We start from the raw sequence: 18,332 nt of genomic DNA, 5'->3' as shown, positions 1-18,332 counted from the left end.
GAGTGAAACGTTTCATACTCTCTAATACTTGTGAGTCACACGGAGCGGCATAGTACGGTTCATCCATACAATGATTTCTCGAACCTTGGTAATGTAAGCGAGTTTCAACAAACGATATTGATATGATGGACGTGCTGGTGATAAGACGCAGGCACAACGCTGTCGAGTTACACTGTATCGTATCGCAATAGAAGTGTTCAATAAATGATATGACACGAAAATGCTGTCTTAGTTGTTGGAGTATAGGAGTGATGGATTCATGCGCCGGATGATTCTGGCTATATAGGCAGTACGCTAGGGGGTATGGAAGGTACCAATAACAACATGAGATGGCTGTTCCTTCTTCATTAGCGATGCATCCTCCAATCATGTCTTGGATACATCAACGCATCATGGTTCACTGAGACACGTTGCCTTTTGGAAAAGTCTAGCCAGGGTGTTTTTGGAACATGTTTGGTAGGAGCCACAGCCACAGTGTGGGAGATTACGGCATTGTACCATGTCTACATCAGCTCTCAACGGTGACGACGAGCCAATAACTACCGCCGAATTTACAGTGTTTTATGTACAACAGGCTTTATAGAGAACTTACGTCCCCTGGATTATTGTGATTCTCATGATCGAAGTCCTAGTATGTCGAAATGAAATGGTCATCGAAGCGCCTCATCACACGGCTACAGCGCTTAGAAGGACAAAGCCACGATACAACGAAATTGAATTATGATAAGTCAATCTTCGTAGAGTTTGTCCAAGTGACAAGGACTGATGTTCTTGCGAAAGAGCAGTCGCGGTGATTACGCTGATAAAGGCCATCTCAGTTGGGCATTATAGGCGTGTTACAGATTAGAATAAGTACTTCGCGCTCTTATTTACTGGTGCCTAACCGTTCTGATTCGTAGTCATGCGTTATCCTATTCCGAAAACTCGGGTTCACTTGAAGTTACGGCTGCTATTGTGAAGTGTCAACATCAAGTGAAAGGGAGATTCTATTGTCCTTTTGACTAGAACCTATTGTACAAGCCATGCGTCAATAGCTGTTACGAGCTTCAGGAGACACTATTGTTCGTTCAGGGATAATCAAGCAGACATGTATCTGAGCTCTGCACGTTTGAACCATTTCTCAACTTCGACAGCTTCTCTTAACTGTCTGACTCCATCTTCTGAACAAATTCTTCACTTTACCAACTACCACTATTATCAGTCACTATCATGGCATCACAAGAGAACGTACCAGGATCACCTAAGTCGCCTCGATCTAGGCATCCTCGACCATCGTTGACTGGCCTTTTCGAAGGTCTCAACATCGAACCTAGTAGCACCTCTCCGACTGTTGGCAGAAATAGGGATAGGCCACAGACGCAAGGTTCCGAGGCGTCCGGTCACTCTTCTCTTCGAGGTTCTCTGTCGCAACGTTGGCCGCCCTCCTTCTCGGGGTCCGATGTTAGCATCGATGCTCCTGGCGATCAAGAACATCGCAATTTGTAAGTTTTTCAAAGGAAAATTCACATGTTGAAGCGTATGCTAATGTAATTTACGACAGATCTCCTAGCGTTACTCTTCGGATGAGCGACCTGTATCGTCAGCACGGTGACAATTGGGCACGCGATAGTAGCGTTGAGAATTTGCCAGTGGACAAGACCGATGACTTCCAGCTGGTTTCGAACATGATGGATGAAATCCACCATTATGTTGTCACGCTAGAAGAGAACAAAGACAAACTCGCGAGCATCATGATGGAAGAGATGGCGAAAGTCGTTCATGGCTCGAACGAGAAATCCCGGAAGGGTCTTGGTCTCGACGAGACTATGGAGTATTGCCGCATGGTCTTTGAGGGAGTGACTGGGCTGGAGTACAGTGAGAGGTATGTCACCATCGACCGAGAATTCATTTTGATTGCCGGCTAACATGTGCATTAAAGGACTCCGGAGTATCAAGCCAAGTTGGAAAAACTAGTTTTGAAAGACATGGAGTTTGCTCCAAACCATATTGTCAGGAGCAGGCGCGAAGTTGTCCAACATGCAGCAGCTTTCTACCACATCGTAACCTCCTTCGTCACCAACGACATGATGATAAGTGAGGAACTCATCAAAGAAACCCATCAAATCCTCGTCAACGGCATCGGGTCTGGAAGCGCGGGGTTTCTCAGCAACAAAGAGCATGGCGGATCTTACCGCACCGAAGATGTCTTCGTGGGTGCTATGGCACTACCAAAGGCCAATACCATACCTGCTGCTATGCGGTCAATGGTTCGGAAGCTGGAGAAAGATCTTGATGCAGCAGTCAAGCTCGGGCGATTTGACCCTTTTGCTCTCGCCGCCGAGTACTGCGACCGCTTCGTCAACATCCACCCCTTTCGAGACGGAAACGGACGCATGTGTCGCTTGGTGCTCAATGCCATACTCATTAAGTATGCCGGCATCGTGGCCAACGTTGGCGAGCATGATCAGAGTCGCGATGAATATCTCGACATTGCTCGGGAATCTACAGAAGTCGGAGGTCATGCAGGAGCTCTTGGAAGCTTGGTTCTGACAGAAGCGAAGAATACGTTGCGACGGATGAAGGCCAAACTTATGCCAAAGAAAAGTTGAATCTTACACTCGGTTTCTTGCAGAGTATGATCAGGCCATTAGATAGTCGATTATGTGAACTTGAATTAGGTAGCCTTTCCCCAATTTAATGGCAGACCGATCACCACTATCTCATCACTTGTCCTTCTTCTCTTACGACAACGAATACTACTCTACAGGTCCAAATTTCTGACGAGCACGATCTGGCTTGAGCCAGGGGAACTTCTCGTTCACTTTGTCCTCCAACTGGCGAAACCCGTTAGCATAATGCGGCGAGCTCAATGAGACGTCGCAGCCACTTACGTCAGGGAATTTTCGGCATGTTAGCCATACGAGCATTGTTAGACTTAGCGTAAGGAACATGAATACTAGGTACCACCACCATGGTGGATTGTCTGCCAGAATGTTGACATTCATGCCAAACAAGCCCTGATTGGGATCAGCAACGAAACTCAGTCGGTAATTGTTGATCACGCGTATCACGTACCGCAACGAATGTGAGTGGTAGGAAGATGAACTATAAAGTTAGTCGTGTCTGCAACTCGAGACGGTGCTGCACTTACCGTAATCCAGCTAAGTCGCTTCAGGCTTATATTCAGCGAAGTAGACCTTTGCGCTTCTCTGATAGATACCAAATTGAATTCCTAAATGCTTCTTAGCGACTTTGATATTGTCAATCTGAAGAGATAGACGTGGGTTGGGTCATAGGCAGGCGTGGGTGCTGCATTAGCATAATACTTACCAACTGAATAAGCGCAGATGATACCGCATCAAACTCGTCAAATCGTGATTTGATAACATCTTCAAAATCGCTGATAGTGTACACGACTACTTTGGAAGCCTGATCTTCATAACCTTGATTCTCATATTCATTGCAGAACTTTCGAATGGCCTCCACCTGGGTGAGAAGTCGGTGACGAAAATTGATCCATGTAGTTGCATCATTCAAAAGACGGCGGATGAGATAACGATGTCCTCCATTTTGTTTGAGAATATTCAAACGCTACACGAGATCAGATTGGTCAGCGTTCTTTGATCTTGTGGTTAGGTAACATGGAGTAGTCTGACTTACACAATCCATTAGATATTGATCGACGTTACGACAAATTCCGGTCCAATGTGTTCTGAGTTCATTCACCAAGATCTCGACAAACGCTAGTCCACTGCTTGGTATCGAACCGTCAGAGAGCGTACTACCGTGGTCCATGCTGATCCATCGATCGTTGCCAGAGAAATCTGGACGTACTCCCACATTCCAACTGATCATCAATCTCTCCAATCCGAACCCGAAAGACCCATCGTGTTTTATGTACATTGACGACGGCGTCCCGACTTCAAATCGGTAATACGGCCCTTGATAAGCTCGATTTGGTACGTCAGGGGACACCTGGATTATTGTAACTGCGTAGTTATCTGCAATCCTTGTCTCCTCAAACGACGAGGTGCTATTCAGATACGGTTTAGGCAAATTTCCAGAGTCACAATATATTCTGTTGCTCGAAGTCAGTAGGTTGCGGAGTGAGCCTAGACAAGGTTTGGGCCGACACTTACAGCAGTCTTCTCGCAGCGGGCGGTACTGGATGATCGACCAAGTCGAAGTTGTGCGATGAGAAAAACCCAATTTTCGTTCCTCCTGTTTCATATTCTGAGAGCTCAATTATATTTTGACTGAATAACCCAGAGACTGGATAAGCTTCCTCAAATGCCTCTTCCCAATCCGAGACGCGAAGTTGTGCCGTACTTGCAGAGTGTTCAAGTAACAGATGTATGGCATCGACTTGTCCAGATTTGCGGGCTTGTTTAATGGCCAACCCAATGGCCGAGTAGCCATTCACACCTTTCGCATCGACATCAACGCCAAAATTGAGCGAGAGTCGCATGATCTCCAAATCTTGGCGCATGACACCGATGTGTAAAGCAGTATTTGAATGCAGATCTTTGATTCTTGTTGCAGCAACCCGGAGCAAGGTATTAGCCAATGATGTTCGCGCCTTATCCAGTAGCAGCGTAAACGTTGTTCGATCGATACGACTTAGGAATTCCATAGTCTCCTGTTGGTCGTTCTCGATCGCGCACCATAGTGGGGTTCGCCCTTTTGTATCCACCATAGCTAGCCACTGTTGCTCTTCTCCAAGCAGAGAAGCTAAAACAGATGTCAATCCCAGTCGCGCTGCGACATGAAAGCCGCTTCCAGGGGGATCAAATTTCTGACTATAGCCTGGTCCCAGTGGCTTCTGGTGTAGTACTGATATGACCTGGGTTGCTGAGGCGATTTTTTCTTCATCCAACAGAAACAGGCGGACGAGATCCATCGGCAAATTTTGCAAACCATGGAGATGCTCCGCCCAGTGCTGTGCCGTATACTCATACAAAGCATGGTGTTCCAACCTTGACTCAAACTCGACATCCGTCTTACAAGGGCCATTCTTGAAGTCTTCCAAGATAAGATATACCAGACACCGTTTAGCAACCCTCATATTGGCATCCGGACACCAGGAATTCAGGGTTCGCAGGAGATAATCCGAAGCCGGAGGGTGCACGTCAAGGCAATTGCCGCCCCTGACGTCAACTAGAATATTGAAATCCTCGCACAGCTCCAAAACTTGTTCGTAGTCCGGAGCATCATCTGCATCCGACAGGGAGGTGTTTTGATCTCTTTGAAGGATGTGTCGCATCTCAGCTTCTCGCATAGGTCTCTTCACGAGGAGAAGCCACGCCAAAGTTTCTTTGGCAAAGTCCTGTTCGGCATCGTCGAGCTCTTGAATCCTCGCAATGAACCTATCATACAGCTCCCCGAGGAGGTCTCCGGTAGATGTCAGTCTAAGTTTTATTCTGGCGCCTCTCGTATTCATAAGTCCGTCCATGAGAAGTTTTGCAGCGAGTATCCTGGAAGCTTGTTAGACAAGCTTGTAGCTCAAAAGTGGTCACTCACAATCCGTTAGCGTCTTCAATAACTCTTTCTTTCACCAAAGTTTGTAGTATCGGTCTATTGCGAACAAATCTAGGCAAATCAGCCAGCCTTTGCGTGACGTAAGTGTCCAAGTCTTCTCCAGTGTTGGCGCCGGCAATCGATATCTGCGGAGCCTTGTGAAGCCTGCCTTTCGTGCCTGGACTGTGACGGGTAGTAAGGAATAATCTCAGATTATTCCTTCTCAGCTTGACAAGGCTCGAGCGCAGTGAGCCGCGATATTCGGTCATCTGGTCCAATTCGTCCACCACGACGTAGACCCGATCAAACTTGCTAATCACTTCAGGAAGTATTTGGGACACCATATCTACCATGGACGGGTATGGGTTTCTCTCACGCAGGGGATCCAAGACATCTTCCATGCGCGGTGGGCTGCGGCTACGCATATACGATGAGGCAAGTTGTTGTCCAAGCTGATATAGTAAGCTTCGTGACAGTTGCATCCCGTTACGTCTCCTTTCACCGGTGCCCACGTGAAGAAACGCAACGCCAACCCTACGTTCAAGGTTGTCCTGGTGCAGGAGCGTATCCACGACGAGAGACGCGGCCATAGTTTTTCCAGAACCGGGTCGTCCCACAAGGAGCAGAGTGGGTGGTCCATCGCTAAGCCAGCTCTCAAACTGAGATGTTTCCGGAATCCACTTGAAGGGTCCAGGAAGTCTTTCCGACCCAGGTCTTGTGTGTATTTCAGCACCACCATCATCGAGCCATTTCAACAACTGATTGACTTTAGCCTGATTAGGCTCCATTTTGGCCGCTCTGAAGCTCTAGCAATCAGCTACAGTATGCACGATCTACGCTGTTCCGTCGATAGATGGATGATACGCACGCCAAAATGTGATTATATGGCGTCAAAATGACACCACATTCTCAGTTTAGGCGGCCAAGGCTGAGGCTGGAAGGATGTGGTGTAGCACAGGTCGAAAGTCGATGTCACGATGAGGGGGACTAGCAAGGTCGATTCAGCAGGCGAAAACGCCGTAGTTGCATGCGTAGCGTGTAGGGAAGGGGAGAGTGGGGGGAAGGTGAATCGCGACGTTGTTTAGGTGTCCTAAAGGTGAGATGATGGCGCAGGGCAGCTGCTACGCCGATCATGAGTTGCTGCGACCACTTATCTGCAGGTGGCGCTCAACAACACCACAGCGGTCAGCCCCCCAGCGCTTAAGAAATCTGAAATATGACCGGAATCCACGCAACCAGTGGTTCAAAATTCTATTTTAGGCTACAATTGAAGGGTGATACATGCACTCGAGTTCGTCGCGGCGGAAAAGGTCGTCGGATAGTCTCTACCTCGAATCAGTCAGCGTTGCTGTCCACCACGATACAGAATGTGCCCTTGCGTCCGCTGGAGGCCTGATCTTGTATGGAAACGGTCCTTGGCCTATGCTTTAGTACATCGTTACTATCGCAGGTACTCACAGCGAAGGGCTATCATCATAGCAAATTTGGCATTCTCGGTAAAACTCGTGCGACTCATTTCGTCATGCGTGACCCTGTTCTTGAAAATCGCACAGCAGAAATCCATCCAGCGCCTTGCCATGCCATACATGCTGAGAAAAGAAAACGCAAATAGCAAGTTAGATACCAGGAAAGACACACCTCACATTCACATCCTCCTGCCTCTATCCTCCTCGCCAGGACTCGCTGTCCCACTTCCATTCATCGATCCGTATCCATTTATTTCACTAGCATTCGGCATAAGTGTCTCCCTCGCTTCCTCAGCCTCCTCTTCAATGTTCTCTCGTTGAATCTTATGACTCTTGCGCCACACAAATGCCACAAGTGCGAGACCGACAAGCAGCGCCAAGCTGAGCAAGATGACGTTGATAGGTACAGGGTCGTTCTTGAAGGTCTTATGCGTAGCAGCGTCGAGGGCAGATTGCGAGAAGTTGAGGACACCGGCAAGGCAGATGATGAGGCCGTAGACTTTGCCAAAGGTGGCGAAGCCGAAGACCTTGGCGGAATAATCGCTGGGATAGGTGTCAGTAGAAGGTTAAAATGTGGTGGAGGGATGACTTACGAGACTGCGGTGTAGTATAAAGGTCGATATAGCACAAAGAGGATGATGTTGGCGTATGCGGCCCATGTCTCCGGAATCACACCCAGTACTCCGATAGTTGTCGCCACGGTGACGAGTAAAGATAGTGTAAAGGTAGTGCTTGTGTTGTCGAGAAGCAGACCGATAAATGGAACTGACAAGACACCGCCGACTGGAAGTGCAACATCGAAGAAGTTGTTGATCTCAACCGCCTTGTTGTAGTCATGGAAAAGGTAAGTGTACTGCGTCCGGATTGTGGCGACAAAGTAGTTGATACGCGTCATCTGGAGGACAGTGAACAGTGTAATAAGAATGAACCAAGGAGTGCGGATCTGTTGGCTGGCGGTGCGACCGTGTAGCGCTCCCCAAACACCTGAGATATTCTTCTTCTTGTCTTCCTCTTGGGCTTGCTTCTTGCCGTCTTTGGTGCCAAGCAAAGATGTGATTTCGCTGACAATGCTGTCGCGATGTGCTCGTCGCGCATCCTGTATGCTTCGAACCGTCGCGGCATCTTCAATCTCGTCGTCAGAGTCGTGGATGACCTGCTCCTCCTCTGCACTGGTAACGAGTTCACCAACTGTCTTGTAAGACACCGATGGCATGAAAAGGACTTGCACCGCAAGGATAAAGGCCGGAACGATAAGATAGATAAGGAAAAACTTCTTGATCGAGAAGTTACCGTCTGTACCTTGGTAGATAAGTCGGTACATCAGAAAGATCGCGCTCGAAGTATCGAAAGCTCCAGTCAAAAGTGCCAAGATCAGTCCAGAGTATTGCGGGAATGTGTTACTGAGTTGGAACGATGAAATGAAGATGAACGGTCCGCCCAACGCCATGAACAGATATCCAGGGATATAACCATCAAGGGGCAATTCCTTTGCGAACGCGAAAAGCAATGCGCCAATCGTTATAGATATCGCCCCAGTTATACCGCACACGCGTGGTCCGAAGCGATCGAGGATTGTACCGACAGGAAGCGCGACGACGTTCGTGGATACAGCGGCAATCGTGAACATGAGGTTGAGCCGGAGCTCCTGTTCGTAGCAGACGTGTACATCTTGATCCAGTTCTTCCTTTGTGCAGTAATCTCTGTATACACCCTCCTCAAGCAGTACGGGTTTTATCGCGGCGTAACCGAAGACGACACCGGCGGCGAAGAGGCAGTAGATAACGGCGAGTAAGACCTGGACTACGCAACATTAGCTTCTGTGTGCCCATGCCATGCAGCATATGATACATACGCAGTCTCTTCCACTTGGGCACTTCGAATGCGCCTATTGTTGGTTCTTCGCCAGTTTGCTCCGTCCATGTGCCGACTGGGTTGAAGCTCATTTTCCGGTGCCTAGAGTCCGGGCTTGCCTCTCTACTCCACGGCTCATGCTCCTCTATCGACGTCACTCGTTGCGAGAGCGACATGGTGGGCTAAATTCCTCCTCTCTTACAATAGAAAATATCGATGTATTGCCCTCAGATGAGAACGGAAGTTGTAGTCCAGAAGCTCTCCAGCTGGCGTTTGAAGTTCACCCGGGTATGACTTCGCGATCTTTCTTTTCAGGAACCTCGGCGCAAGCAATTGGCCAACCAAACTACCTTGACAAAAGCACCACGGAACTAAAGTCCGCGATTGAGTATCCCGTGGCGCACAAAATTATGGGAAGCAGGGTCCTATATACCACAAGTACAGCGTCGAATGGCGCAAAGCGGGGACTTGCTGGCCTGCAGCCCGGGTGCATGAAGGCGCTGACAATCCGACGCGCTGGTTCGCGCGTGATCACAAATGCTGGGCTTTAAGGATTCTATTACGCAGTTTTATACCACGTGTGAGCTGTAACTGTGAGAGTAATGCGCTCATACTGACGATCTATATTCAATCACACGCAGGTTTCTGCATTCCAAAGTTTGCCTTTGTTGTGAAGATGGGATACTGCGAAGCTCGATCGTGAAGCTTGCTGCCAGCTACAACCAATAAACGCGCGAGTCAGCCGCGGACAGGAGCTTTGGTAACCGTGCAGATGAGATGCCATCAAGCATCAAATTTTCTTCCTTTCCACCTCCACATGTTCGCTGAACGCCGATGCACGATGGACGCCTCCTGCGGGCGCTTTCCGATGCAGAAACATTGAAGTTTGCGAGCACGAGTGCAACTGCAGAGTTTTCTATTGGCTTGCAAGGGGTGGGAATGTATATCTCCGCCGGAAAAGTCTAGACTTCCAGGGTATGCACTTGGTTGTCGTCCCTTCGTCCCTTGAAGTTTCAAGGATTTGGCCGTTGAGGTATACTAGGGCTGACATTCCGGATTCTAAGGCTGATATACCCAAAATTAAGATTCCCGGCCCCTCCGGACAGTTTAGGCTGTGGACAAAGATGCCATCGTCACATACCAAGAACATCACTTCCAGATATGCTGTCGTACCATGCGGTCGCAGAAGGAGCCTCGCTGAACGATAAGATTCTTGTGGGCCGCGTTGAGTAGCTTGTCCTTTCCTTTCACTTGATCTCTCCAATGCAAGAAAGCAGGTAAATGCATAACTTTCGGGCACCACTACAATCGAAGAAAACAAAGTCAATTTCTCAAAGTACGACCAAACGAGTGGACTAGGCTACAAGATACCTCGCATCCACCCTAACATCATGCCCAACCATATCTGTCAACTACCGTCTGTCGTCCAATTCCTCGTCATTCATCCAAGTCATGATCCCAAGCAATCTTGTAGGCTGGGCGTGATTGTTCACAGAACCGACGATCTGTGAAAATGAGAGTAGTGCTTTACTCAACGTCGACGGCGTCAATCTTCTTCTGAGGAGAGCGCTTCTCCACATCAACAGCGTCGATCTTCTTCTGGCGCTTTTCAACATCGACGGCGTCGATCTTCTTCTGAGGCTCACGCTTCTCAACGTCAACTGCGTCGATTTTCTTTTGGCGCTTCTCAACATCTACAGCATCAATCTTCTTTTGACGCTTCTCGACATCGACAGCATCGATCTTCTTCTGGGGTTCGCGCTTCTCAACGTCGACTGCGTCAATCTTCTTCTGGCGCTTTTCGACATCGACGGCGTCGATCTTCTTCTGAGGTTCGCGTTTCTCGACGTCGACAGCATCGATCTTCTTTTGGCGCTTCTGTGCAGGGGGAGGTACGAAGTCAGCCTATGTTTTGCGTAGGTTTCGTAGTGTTATGGCTCACCTCAACGTCAACGGCATCGATCTTCTTCTGACGCTTCTCGACGTCTACGGCGTCAATCTTCTTTTGGCGTTTCTCAACGTCAACTGCATCAATCTTCTTCTGCCTCTTCTCAACGTCGACGGCATCGATCTTCTTCTGTCTCTTCTCAACATCCACAGCGTCGATCTTCTTTTGACGCTTCTCAACGTCGACTGCGTCGATCTTCTTTTGAGGCATTCGCTTGGCAAGCCCAACTGGAACGATAAGGTTGGTTAGAAAACTTTTAACACTACCCAGGTCGTGTGGCTTGCTTACTGGGTTCGACGAGGCCAAGGCCATTGGCGTCTGCAACAGGTAGTGCAGAGACGAGAGTGGTCATGCCCATCAGGACAGAGAGAATGGTAGTCGACTTCATATTGATGGATGAGGGGAAGGACGGATGATGCTAGAAAGATCGTGTCGGAATGTGAATTGATGGTTCGTTTCGTTGTGATGGTGTTCAGCCGGTTGTAGGATGTTCTTCTTATGTATGACGAGGCTGTCCAGCCAGTCTGCACCACCAAGGACCTAGGTGTCGATTCGGCGATGTTCGAACCCAACTCTCCCGAGCCTTACTCACTGGTACCCTCATTGTGTCTTACTCAGTGCAACTTTGGCTTACCCTTACTCTACTGAACATCCGCAAGACTCAGTGATGGTTTCGGGTAATGTCTACATGCTGAAGTTAGGGTAAGCGATTACCTTACGGATTCTTTATTCTTACCATGACACAGGACGTGACTGATCGCTTACGCGAATGGATGATGACTGTTCATAGACAGCTAATCATCGGACCTTACTCAGCACGGACCAATCACTTTTACTCTGTTACTACAGCCTTGTGGGGTCTGCGCAAGCATCGACACTAGTCATTAGTCACAACGAATGACGACGTATCTCGCTGCTCTGGGTGGAACATCTGTTCACACGTCTATCACATATGGTTCGAGTTAGCGACGAATAAATTGAACGTCAAGAACACGAGCACTAGTGCGATCCCTTCTATAGGCCAGAATGAAAACATTCAGTATTGAGACCGTGCATATAGTGGTGTTCGAGTTTAGTTCCAGTGCATGTTCACAGTACTGCGGACGTGGACACCATGATCTTGCTAGCCCATCCATCAAGCAAGGATTAGAACACGGGTGTCTCGCTCTGGTCGAAGACGTGCATATATTCCCGAGAGCGAGGCACTAGTTTTAAAAAGTCATGCTTTGTACAAAACAACAAGTTGCCTGAACTTCGTTTAGATTTCATTTTCTGGAAATAACGGTGACGATGGCCATGTTAGACTGGTATGGTTGTGGAGACGTGCTTGATTATAAGCTATCTCGCCATTCGAGTGTCGCTGGGATCTTCCGCACTCGAACATTGAGTACCGAATCCTAGGAGGCAATGCTACCCTTGCTAGATCCCTCTTCGAATGATTCAGGATCCCTCAGCTTCTCTTCCTCGTCTCCAATCACAAACGGATCGAATTCCTCGCCTTCCACATGCCCATAGCCCTTCTTGTTGTCGGTGCGCTTCGCAAACATCATCGTACCCACTGCCAGCATCTCAATGGAAACCACCATTGCCCAGAGCCATCGTAACGTGATGCTCTTCCTTCCATGTGAAAGCCCAAGGAAGACATTGAGGTTCAAAGCTAGAAAGAGGGCGCGGCCAAGATAAACATGAACCAGGGAAGATCTAGTCCGCTCTCCGTACTTGACGTAGTTCATATGGTGTTTGTAACCGAATGTGATCTGAACCGGGACTGCGACAGCGATCGCAAGACCAATCATCTTGTGTATCGACGTGAAACTTCCAATCTTCGAGATGTTAGCTATACATGAATGCTGTCGACGCCATTGACCACATACCTGAAATAGGTGTGTGCTTTTCATGACACCAATGAGACAGCCAGCTAACAGACCAGAGGCAGAGAGTGCTTGCACGAGCCAATGACCACGAAACGCCCACTTAAGTCCGCTACGGATCAAGAGAATTCCAATACAGTTGAGAACGACTGCAAAAGATAGTATCGCTCCATGCGCGTCCCACATGTTGATGGAGGAGCGGATCACTGGTGTATGAAGCTCGGAAGAGCCCAGAGCATGAGTCGAAGAACGATCGCCAGTGATTATTGGATACTCCTCGGCCTGGTTTGTGGATATCGCATGCGCCATGTTGAGGAAATTGAGACCTTCGTCACAGTCAGATAGTGCTTTTTCAGGATTAAAAGAGTTATAGCTTACCATAATCTGTATGCATATCCATCCTCAAGTTTGGGTCGTTGGTTCTGGTCTTTTGTATAGAGCTGCTGGCAAACAACCATGGTTGTTGTTCGCTAGTAGCGTTCAGTGGACCTAAACCGACCGTCTCACACGAGTAACAAGTGGCCTGCAGGACATGGAAGCCATTCTCATCAACTTCCGTCCTATGAACGTGAACCTGTCTCTGATTCTTGAGCGGATGTGGTGCGTAGTGTCCAACTGTTGAGCGCAATGACAAGACAGTGTCTCCGCAATCTTAGCAAGTCCTTATACGGGTATTAGATAACGAGGCAACTCACCACCTTCTTGTTCTCCTGGCCATAACACAAACATCAAAGCTCGATCCATGATCTCTCCAACTCCAAAGGCTGCCCAGCCGTTACGTTGATGGAACTTGACGGAAAAGGTCATGAGCAAATCATGTCCTCTTGTATGCTGCGATTTGACAGTCTTTATTGCCATGCATGCATCCGAATATAGCCCTGAGTCGATGTGGCATGTTTGCACTGGGTCTGATGCTCTGCAAACATTGATTACGGCGAAAAGCGATGTGATGAACAAGTTGAGTCGCTTCATAGTTGCTGAAAGTCCTTGCGTCAAGAAGGAGGTTCAAAATCTCGTTTGAATTTTCGATGTAATGCAGAGTGAAGATGGTGTGTTCCCCAATCTGATCAAGAAAGCTAGCTTGAAATGGTCAATTGTGGGGCTGTAGTCAGCGTCTCACGAAACAACTACGGCTGACTATGGCAAGACAATGGGCGCACGCACTCGATGACAACCGAGGATTTTAGTTCGCACAGAAGCAATAGAACGATGTTCCTGGGGAATGAGCCTCTAGACACTTGCATACATCCGCTCGACCTTTGAGTATTCCGATCCCTTTTTGCGATAGCTCCTCCTTTTTCGCCCAAAGTCATACCATTCTCAACGCGCCAAAGCGCAAGTGATATGTCTCCAGTTTACTCGAACTTTGTCGACAGTCCTATCGGCGTGGTAAAAACCATGATCCACTCGATTCTCAGACGCCCTGCACCGTACCCGAGTTTTGCATCATCCTCTACTTCAGACCAAAACGAAGACACACCAATCCGACCCAACAAACACGAACTGGATGCAAGACCTGGTGAAAGACGATCGTCATATGCACTATCACCCTACATTATCAACATTTTGTTGGCAGTAGGACTGACAGTTCTTGTCGGATTTGTCTTCCGTCCTTTTCCACCGCATGGTCCTAAGATGAAGACATTGAGCTGCGGATCTAACCCAGCTGAGGCACGCAAGAACGGCTGCACATACGATGTGCTAGGGAATATCTGGGTTCCTACTCCCTGTCTGGACACGGAAAATCTCGCCGAGTTCAAGCGCATGGCTCCCTGGCTGGCATATGACTCTGCCAACGCTACTCGTCAGCTCACAGAGGAGGAGATGTCGGAATACCTCATACCAGATGGATATTGGACACCAGTGCGTGAGCACATGATTCATTGTGCTCTGATGTGGAGAAGATTGCATGACGGGTTTGAGAAGAACGGAAGGTTGTTGGATAAGCATGTTATCCAAATGCACCATACTGAGCATTGCAGCCAAACTTTGATGGAGCATCTTGATATGCCTACTTCCTTCCTCGACGAGATACGTACTCGAACAGAAGCCGGGTATTCCAGTTGTCAGGTTCCTGCTTAACTTGTTCGACGCAATTGTATTTAGTTATCATCCTAGGCAGCGAAGGCCATTTGAAACGTAGCTAGCCGATTTGCGCAAATTCAAAACGAACCTTGTGAAGCAACGAAATGAGTAAAGGAGAGAGTTCCAATGAACAGCAGTATGAATTGTGCGTGGACGTGTGCAGAGTGCGAAAGTTGGCTGGCTTTGATTACAAAGCGCAGTCTCGGTACAGTGCGTGACGGCTTAAGTCGAGATCGGAGATACTACTCAGAAGCATAGCGGAGAGTACGCGCACCGGGTTTGGGTATGTGTCGACGAGTGGTCAGGTTACGGATGGTTGTTAGTTTGGTCGTTGTGTCGTAGCTGGGTTGGTGAGCGCAGAGCTCGGGGTGGGCTCTATTTTCTCCGGCGCGTCCCTGGGGTCGCTGTTCAGCGCAACGCTGCGCCCAACGCTTGCCAGCCCGCCTATTTTGCCATCACTCAACCACGAAGTCATCTCGATCAAAGTAGGCATTTCTAGTCTAAGAAGACTCACTGATGATTCGCGCAATGTCAAAGATAGTAAGCAATGCTGTGCATTTGGTTCATGGAACGCTGGGTCAGCGCCACCGCAGATTGAAAGCCGCCTGGAGAGACAGGCCACACTGTCAACTGATGGTGATGACAACACCATCAGCAACGAGAGTAAAGACACTAGATCTGATGCGAATAGGTGAGTTTCGTGTCTTACACGTATGATTACTATACCCTTGTAGTAAGCTTTTCTTCCCCTGGAGCTCCGTCACTGGCTGCGATGGGTGGAGACCGTGCAGTAACTTCACGTGGAGTGCTGGTATGCTCGTTCCAGTATTGCAGCTCGAATCATCTTATCTGAGGATCAAGACCTCACCCGACACGCTTTGGTCATCAAATTACATGGAGAAGCTACAGATAGCTGAAGGCGTGGCCTCACAATCGTTGGAAGAGGAGGGACGTTCATGTTTACCTCTCACGGCTTCTGAGGGCGGCTTTACACCCTCGACCGCCTGTATGATGGGTGCCAGAACTCTCACGGAACGATCAAAACAGGGGTCTCGACAACTGTCCACTGCATCACTCGTAGCCATGGCATGTGGATTTGGAGGGTACGTCACATATCGAGGTGATAATGACATTCTTGCAACTAACTTCAAGCTGCAGCTTACAGATTCTTTGGTCCACGATCTTCTCCCACGGCTCATCCTACCTGTTTTCTCTCGGTATATCCACAACCCAATCATCGCTCATATGGGCAGTTGCACCACTCTGTGGGTCAACCATTCAACCTATCATGGGTGTCATCAGTGATCGATCACGTATTGCATGGGGCCGACGAAGACCATTTATCCTCGGCGGAGTGCTATCTACCATCTTTGCAGCCACAACATTAGCCTGGTCTGAGCCAATTTCGGTAGCGGTCTGCACGCTCTTGGGCATAAGTAACGCCAACGGATGGTGGGGAACTGTTACGCGGACTGTTGCTATTCTAGCGATTGTCATCCTCAACATCTCGATCCAGCCGCTCCAACTTGGCCTTCGCTCGTTGCATGTCGACATTTGTCCGCGAGAACAACAAGCCATAGCAAGTGCATGGGCAGGCCGTTTTACTGGTATGGGAAACATTATCGGCTATGTTCTTGGGTCCTTACCGCTGCCTTGGATCTCTGGTGATTATGAAGCCATGCGGTTCCGATATATGGTTTATTGGACTACCCTCGCACTCATCGCCACGTCACTTGTTACTTGTTACTATACCGAAGAGGAAGATCCGTTAATGTCAACGTACGACCCGGGTCTTGAGCGCTCAGTCTATCGAGTTTTCCGAAACCTTCTCGATGGCTTCTCGCAAGCTTCCAATAGGGTACGACACGTCTATCTCGTCCAATTCTTTTCTTGGCTCGGATGGTTTGGGTTTCTATTCTACAGCACAAGCTTCATCGGACAGCTTTACGTCGACGAGCAAGCAAGAGATAATGTCACAATAAGCTCATCAATCAAGGACCACGGGATGAGGTTAGGTGCTAGGGCGAATCTGCTCTTCGCCACTATAGCTCTAGCAACGAACATCGCGTTGCCGAGACTCTCAGTGATGTTGAGATCGATGCTTGCAAGGGCGAGAACTCATGACAAAGGCGCCCGAAGCTCTTCTATACTGACTATCATTTGGAGTTTTAGTCAGGCGCTTTATGCGACGAGCGTTCTATCCACGACATTGGTATCATCAAGTGCGACAGCAACGTTCATGATCGCTATTGCCGGTATCTCATGGGGTGTGACTCAGTGGGTACCATTCGCCATAATTGGGGAGGAGACAGCAAAGTTTTCCATTGACGAAGAGTCTGCTAAAAGAGAGGATGAACATGTATGGAGCGTGGTACAGGGTGGCACAATCATTGGTTTGCACAACACTGCCATATCCTTACCTCAGATCTTCGCGGCCCTTATCAGTAGTGCAATTTTTTGGGTTGCGCAAAACCTAAATCAAAAGCATGCTATAGTATGGGTAATAGGTTGGACTGGGGTTCCTGGAGCAGTAGCTGCTTGGCTTGCTTTCATGATGTAGGCAAGTCAGCAAGCCACAACCGAGTTCAACACAGATGATTCGTCACGAGCACATCTTCCATCGCAACAGTTTGATATCGATTTTCGTTACGACTTAAATTCCATATCTGCTCCAGCTCTGATCAACATGTCAACGATTTCAACGTAGTCATGCTCTATCGCTACATGTAACGGCGTCTCTCCTGCCACATTGATGGCATTGACATTCACGCAATGCGACAACCCGAATGATATCAAGGACGCATGGCCGGACTGCGCAGCAAGATGTAGGATGTTGTTCCCGTAATCATCTACGATGTAGACGTCTGCTCCATTCTCAACGAGAAGCTCTGCAATACTATCACGGCCTTTTATCACAGCTTTCTGCAAAGCATTGAGGCTTGGAGGTAAGGTAGAATTCGATGAGGAAGTAGACGCCGATGACGGGACCGTGGATCGACCCTATTAAGGCCGTGTCAGCATTCCAATATGAGTAGATATGGAGTAAAAGAGGCTGCAGCAGACATACAAACAAAATAAGATCGTTCTCTAGATGCGTAAGAGGAGTTGTCAAATCAAACACGTTGGTTATTTCGTTCTTTTGTTGCGAGGCGATGTTGCTGTTTTCTTGATTGGATATTGACGAAACGTTCCCTGCTTCTCCTGTACTGCCGAACAGGAAAGCTTGGACAGAAGAGTCGTCCGGTGATACCGCTGCTGGGAGTCCATTGCCCGTCTCCAGATTAGGCAATAGTGTATCTGAGGCCGTGGGGTTGATAGAATCTCGACGTGTATGCTTCGATTTTGTTGATTCTTTCGGTAGCGTTCGACAAGACTGCCGCTTTTCTTTGGGTGTTGTTGGTGGGCTATCTGATGTGCTGCGATTGAACACCTCCAGTTGCTGTAGTCGACGCTTGATGTTACGGCCTATGAAATTAGTCATGAATGGGGTCTAATTGGGGTGGATACCCTACGATAGTTGCGCTGCGCGATTCGATTTTGTACTCTTCTTCGCTCATTAGCATCGGTCAAAGATTTCCAGTCCTCGTCTTCCTCTTGTCGTGACATGATTCCTTG

The 18,332-nt window shown here is 48.5% G+C and overlaps 8 protein-coding genes across 8 annotated transcripts; 3 read left to right on the top strand and 5 right to left on the bottom strand.

Moving 5' to 3' along the window:
* Window positions 1-1,209: 1,209 nt before the first annotated feature.
* Window positions 1,210-2,588, top strand: CC77DRAFT_1064423 (Fic-domain-containing protein; the record flags this gene model as incomplete). Its single annotated transcript, XM_018528725.1, has 3 exons — window positions 1,210-1,481; window positions 1,541-1,861; window positions 1,919-2,588. The coding sequence occupies 3 exons, from the start codon at window positions 1,210-1,212 to the stop codon at window positions 2,586-2,588; spliced, it is 1,263 nt and encodes a 420-aa protein (XP_018382584.1).
* A 90-nt stretch (window positions 2,589-2,678) lies between these two features.
* On the bottom strand, window positions 2,679-6,582 carry CC77DRAFT_1052733 (hypothetical protein). Its single transcript, XM_018527713.1, has 8 exons — window positions 5,500-6,582; window positions 4,119-5,453; window positions 3,640-4,057; window positions 3,310-3,570; window positions 3,131-3,211; window positions 3,055-3,084; window positions 2,871-2,996; window positions 2,679-2,813 (listed from the first exon to the last, which is right to left on the bottom strand). The coding sequence occupies exons 1-8, from the start codon at window positions 6,282-6,284 to the stop codon at window positions 2,736-2,738; spliced, it is 3,114 nt and encodes a 1,037-aa protein (XP_018382583.1). The 5' UTR covers window positions 6,285-6,582; the 3' UTR covers window positions 2,679-2,735.
* Window positions 6,583-6,716: 134 nt separating this feature from the next.
* On the bottom strand, window positions 6,717-9,344 carry CC77DRAFT_969580 (MFS general substrate transporter). The gene is made up of 3 exons (XM_018535791.1): window positions 8,815-9,344; window positions 7,556-8,762; window positions 6,717-7,505 (listed from the first exon to the last, which is right to left on the bottom strand). The coding sequence occupies exons 1-3, from the start codon at window positions 8,987-8,989 to the stop codon at window positions 7,142-7,144; spliced, it is 1,746 nt and encodes a 581-aa protein (XP_018382582.1). The 5' UTR covers window positions 8,990-9,344; the 3' UTR covers window positions 6,717-7,141.
* A 788-nt stretch (window positions 9,345-10,132) lies between these two features.
* On the bottom strand, window positions 10,133-11,299 carry CC77DRAFT_1023324 (hypothetical protein). The gene is made up of 3 exons (XM_018525641.1): window positions 11,050-11,299; window positions 10,756-10,988; window positions 10,133-10,691 (listed from the first exon to the last, which is right to left on the bottom strand). Exons 1-3 carry the CDS (start codon window positions 11,147-11,149, stop codon window positions 10,341-10,343), a joined length of 684 nt encoding a protein of 227 aa, XP_018382581.1. The 5' UTR covers window positions 11,150-11,299; the 3' UTR covers window positions 10,133-10,340.
* An 852-nt stretch (window positions 11,300-12,151) lies between these two features.
* Window positions 12,152-13,639, bottom strand: CC77DRAFT_1052730 (CBD9-like protein). The gene is made up of 4 exons (XM_018527712.1): window positions 13,328-13,639; window positions 13,011-13,274; window positions 12,636-12,958; window positions 12,152-12,584 (listed from the first exon to the last, which is right to left on the bottom strand). The coding sequence occupies exons 1-4, from the start codon at window positions 13,602-13,604 to the stop codon at window positions 12,159-12,161; spliced, it is 1,290 nt and encodes a 429-aa protein (XP_018382580.1). The 5' UTR covers window positions 13,605-13,639; the 3' UTR covers window positions 12,152-12,158.
* A 41-nt stretch (window positions 13,640-13,680) lies between these two features.
* On the top strand, window positions 13,681-15,130 carry CC77DRAFT_280682 (hypothetical protein). Its single transcript, XM_018530999.1, has one exon. It carries the CDS (start codon window positions 13,977-13,979, stop codon window positions 14,712-14,714), a length of 738 nt encoding a protein of 245 aa, XP_018382579.1. The 5' UTR covers window positions 13,681-13,976; the 3' UTR covers window positions 14,715-15,130.
* Window positions 15,131-15,728: 598 nt separating this feature from the next.
* On the top strand, window positions 15,729-17,277 carry CC77DRAFT_942724 (MFS general substrate transporter; the record flags this gene model as incomplete). The annotated part of the gene is made up of 2 exons (XM_018534879.1): window positions 15,729-15,820; window positions 15,876-17,277. The coding sequence occupies 2 exons, from the start codon at window positions 15,729-15,731 to the stop codon at window positions 17,275-17,277; spliced, it is 1,494 nt and encodes a 497-aa protein (XP_018382578.1).
* Window positions 17,278-17,363: 86 nt separating this feature from the next.
* Window positions 17,364-18,323, bottom strand: CC77DRAFT_1064416 (ankyrin; the record flags this gene model as incomplete). The annotated part of the gene is made up of 3 exons (XM_018528724.1): window positions 17,364-17,717; window positions 17,785-18,182; window positions 18,230-18,323. 3 exons carry the CDS (start codon window positions 18,321-18,323, stop codon window positions 17,364-17,366), a joined length of 846 nt encoding a protein of 281 aa, XP_018382577.1.
* Between the last annotated feature and the right edge of the window lie 9 nt (window positions 18,324-18,332).

Source organism: Alternaria alternata, assembly GCF_001642055.1.
Source record: "Alternaria alternata strain SRC1lrK2f unplaced genomic scaffold CC77scaffold_19, whole genome shotgun sequence".
Taxonomy (NCBI): Eukaryota; Fungi; Ascomycota; class Dothideomycetes; order Pleosporales; family Pleosporaceae; genus Alternaria; species Alternaria alternata.
This window is presented reverse-complemented; position numbering and strand designations above follow the sequence as displayed.

Bases quoted from the DNA above. Each gene is read 5' to 3' on its own strand.
- CC77DRAFT_1052733 (XM_018527713.1), bottom strand. From the start codon at position 6,284: ATGGAGCCTAATCAGGCTAAAGTCAATCAGTTGTTGAAATGGCTCGAT. The intron at 4,058-4,118 runs GTAAGTGTCGGC...TTCGAGCAACAG, and splicing joins CCCGCTGCGAGAAGACTGCT to AATATATTGTGACTCTGGAA. The intron at 2,814-2,870 runs GTAAGTGGCTGC...GGGTTTCGCCAG, and splicing joins CATGCCGAAAATTCCCTGAC to TTGGAGGACAAAGTGAACGA.
- CC77DRAFT_969580 (XM_018535791.1), bottom strand. From the start codon at position 8,989: ATGTCGCTCTCGCAACGAGTGACGTCGATAGAGGAGCATGAGCCGTGG. The intron at 8,763-8,814 runs GTATGTATCATA...AATGTTGCGTAG, and splicing joins GCCCAAGTGGAAGAGACTGC to TCCAGGTCTTACTCGCCGTT. The intron at 7,506-7,555 runs GTAAGTCATCCC...CACCTATCCCAG, and splicing joins TTATACTACACCGCAGTCTC to CGATTATTCCGCCAAGGTCT.
- CC77DRAFT_1023324 (XM_018525641.1), bottom strand. From the start codon at position 11,149: ATGAAGTCGACTACCATTCTCTCTGTCCTGATGGGCATGACCACTCTC. The intron at 10,989-11,049 runs GTAAGCAAGCCA...TTATCGTTCCAG, and splicing joins CCTTGGCCTCGTCGAACCCA to TTGGGCTTGCCAAGCGAATG. The intron at 10,692-10,755 runs GTGAGCCATAAC...CCCCCTGCACAG, and splicing joins TCGATGCCGTTGACGTTGAG to AAGCGCCAAAAGAAGATCGA.
- CC77DRAFT_1052730 (XM_018527712.1), bottom strand. From the start codon at position 13,604: ATGAAGCGACTCAACTTGTTCATCACATCGCTTTTCGCCGTAATCAAT. The intron at 13,275-13,327 runs GTGAGTTGCCTC...AAGATTGCGGAG, and splicing joins GCCAGGAGAACAAGAAGGTG to ACACTGTCTTGTCATTGCGC. The intron at 12,585-12,635 runs GTATGTGGTCAA...AACATCTCGAAG, and splicing joins AAAGCACACACCTATTTCAG to ATTGGAAGTTTCACGTCGAT.
- CC77DRAFT_280682 (XM_018530999.1), top strand. From the start codon at position 13,977: ATGTCTCCAGTTTACTCGAACTTTGTCGACAGTCCTATCGGCGTGGTA.